Here is a 1,352-nt window from a genome sequence, read left to right on the forward strand (position 1 = left end):
TTCCTGATTGCTCATGTAGGTCCTTGCACCCTGCGGGCACAGTGGCACTATGCGATTCCCTCTTGGGTCTGGACTGTGGGCAGAGGGTATTCTCCTCTGACTTCTCAGGAGTATCCACACTTCTGAGGGTCCAGCTCTCTGCCCCATGGGATTTGGGTGCAGGGAGCTGTTTGGTAGGATCAGCTTGGTCCTGTGCACAGACAAGAACCATGGGTACCAGCAGCTCTCTGTTCCTAGATCCCTGTGTCCAGAGGTACTGTGCACATCCATAGGGATGTGGACCTATGTGTGCAGAGGTGGGAGTCTGTCCTGCGGACTCAAGATGTCTCACAATTTGCCTTTTCTGACCCAACAATGCCCACCAGCACTGAAAAGGCTGGGCCCTGGCCGAGGCACACACAGATAAAATTTCACCATAAGTAGGGCAGTTTCTAGATTGCTCCTGGGGTGAAGAAACAGAAATCTCTGCTATCCAAATCAGCAGGATTCAGCAGTGGAATTCATGCTTTTATAAACATGGGGAAAAAATTCAACTAAGGCCCCAGGTGAATGTCTCTGCTTACATACATTTTATGCTGAACTTCAGAAACCAAATGGAGCAACAGCCGAACACCTACCATGACTTTGCAGAATTCTCTAGAAAGGGTTCAGAAATATGGAGATCCATCTCGAAGTATGAAAAGGCAAAGTGTGAAGTGCTATCCAAGCTTGACAAAGATCGATACAAGGACGAAATGGGGAATTACACAGGAAAGAGAAGGAAGAGAAGAAGGAGGGATGCAAACACACCTCAGAAGCCTCCGTCCTATTTCCTTCTCTTCTCCCTGGACAACTTTGCCCATCTAAAGGAACAGAACCCAAACTGGACGGTGGTGGAGGTGGCCAAAGTTGCTAGAAAGATGTGGTCCATATCTGCCAATGTGGACAAAATTCCCTATGAACAGAAGGCTGTGCTTATGCGGGCAAAGTACCTTGAGGAGCAGGACGCCTACTACCAATGCCAGGGTAGGAAGAGAAACTTCTTAGGATAGGGCAAGCACAGTTTGAAACAATAAAACATCATTCAAAAGGCTTTCTGGCCCTGGTGTTTTGTATTTTCAGACTGCCCTTGGATACTCTGCTATGGTGGTGAGTGGTTTGATTCAGGTCTAGCCTTGGGGAGGCTGGCTTTCAGAGAAGCAACTCTAAGACAGGAAACTGGCTGCAGGACCCAAATAGCCTAGGTTGACCTGGGTGGTCAAGCACATGTGAAAAGTCATTTGCACACAGGGAGCCAGTCTCACAGCTGCTTTTGAGACCAATAAGTATGGTGATTGGGTCAGAGATTTCTTAATACAAATCCTAGCTTTTGC

General features: G+C 47.9%; 1 protein-coding gene across 1 annotated transcript; it reads left to right on the top strand.

The window, feature by feature from the left end:
* The first annotated feature begins 209 nt into the window (after nucleotides 1–209).
* Nucleotides 210–1,031, top strand: LOC116887856 (high mobility group protein B4-like). The gene is made up of 2 exons (XM_032889358.1): nucleotides 210–253; nucleotides 485–1,031. Exons 1-2 carry the CDS (start codon nucleotides 210–212, stop codon nucleotides 1,029–1,031), a joined length of 591 nt encoding a protein of 196 aa, XP_032745249.1.
* Nucleotides 1,032–1,352: the final 321 nt, after the last annotated feature.

Source organism: Rattus rattus, chromosome X (assembly GCF_011064425.1).
Source record: "Rattus rattus isolate New Zealand chromosome X, Rrattus_CSIRO_v1, whole genome shotgun sequence".
Taxonomy (NCBI): domain Eukaryota; kingdom Metazoa; phylum Chordata; class Mammalia; order Rodentia; family Muridae; genus Rattus; species Rattus rattus.

Excerpts from the sequence above, each read along its gene's own strand:
- LOC116887856 (XM_032889358.1), top strand. The coding sequence starts at position 210 with ATGGGTACCAGCAGCTCTCTGTTCCTAGATCCCTGTGTCCAGAG. Across the intron at positions 254-484 it reads CTAGATCCCTGTGTCCAGAG|GATTCAGCAGTGGAATTCAT; the intron begins GTACTGTGCACA and ends CCAAATCAGCAG.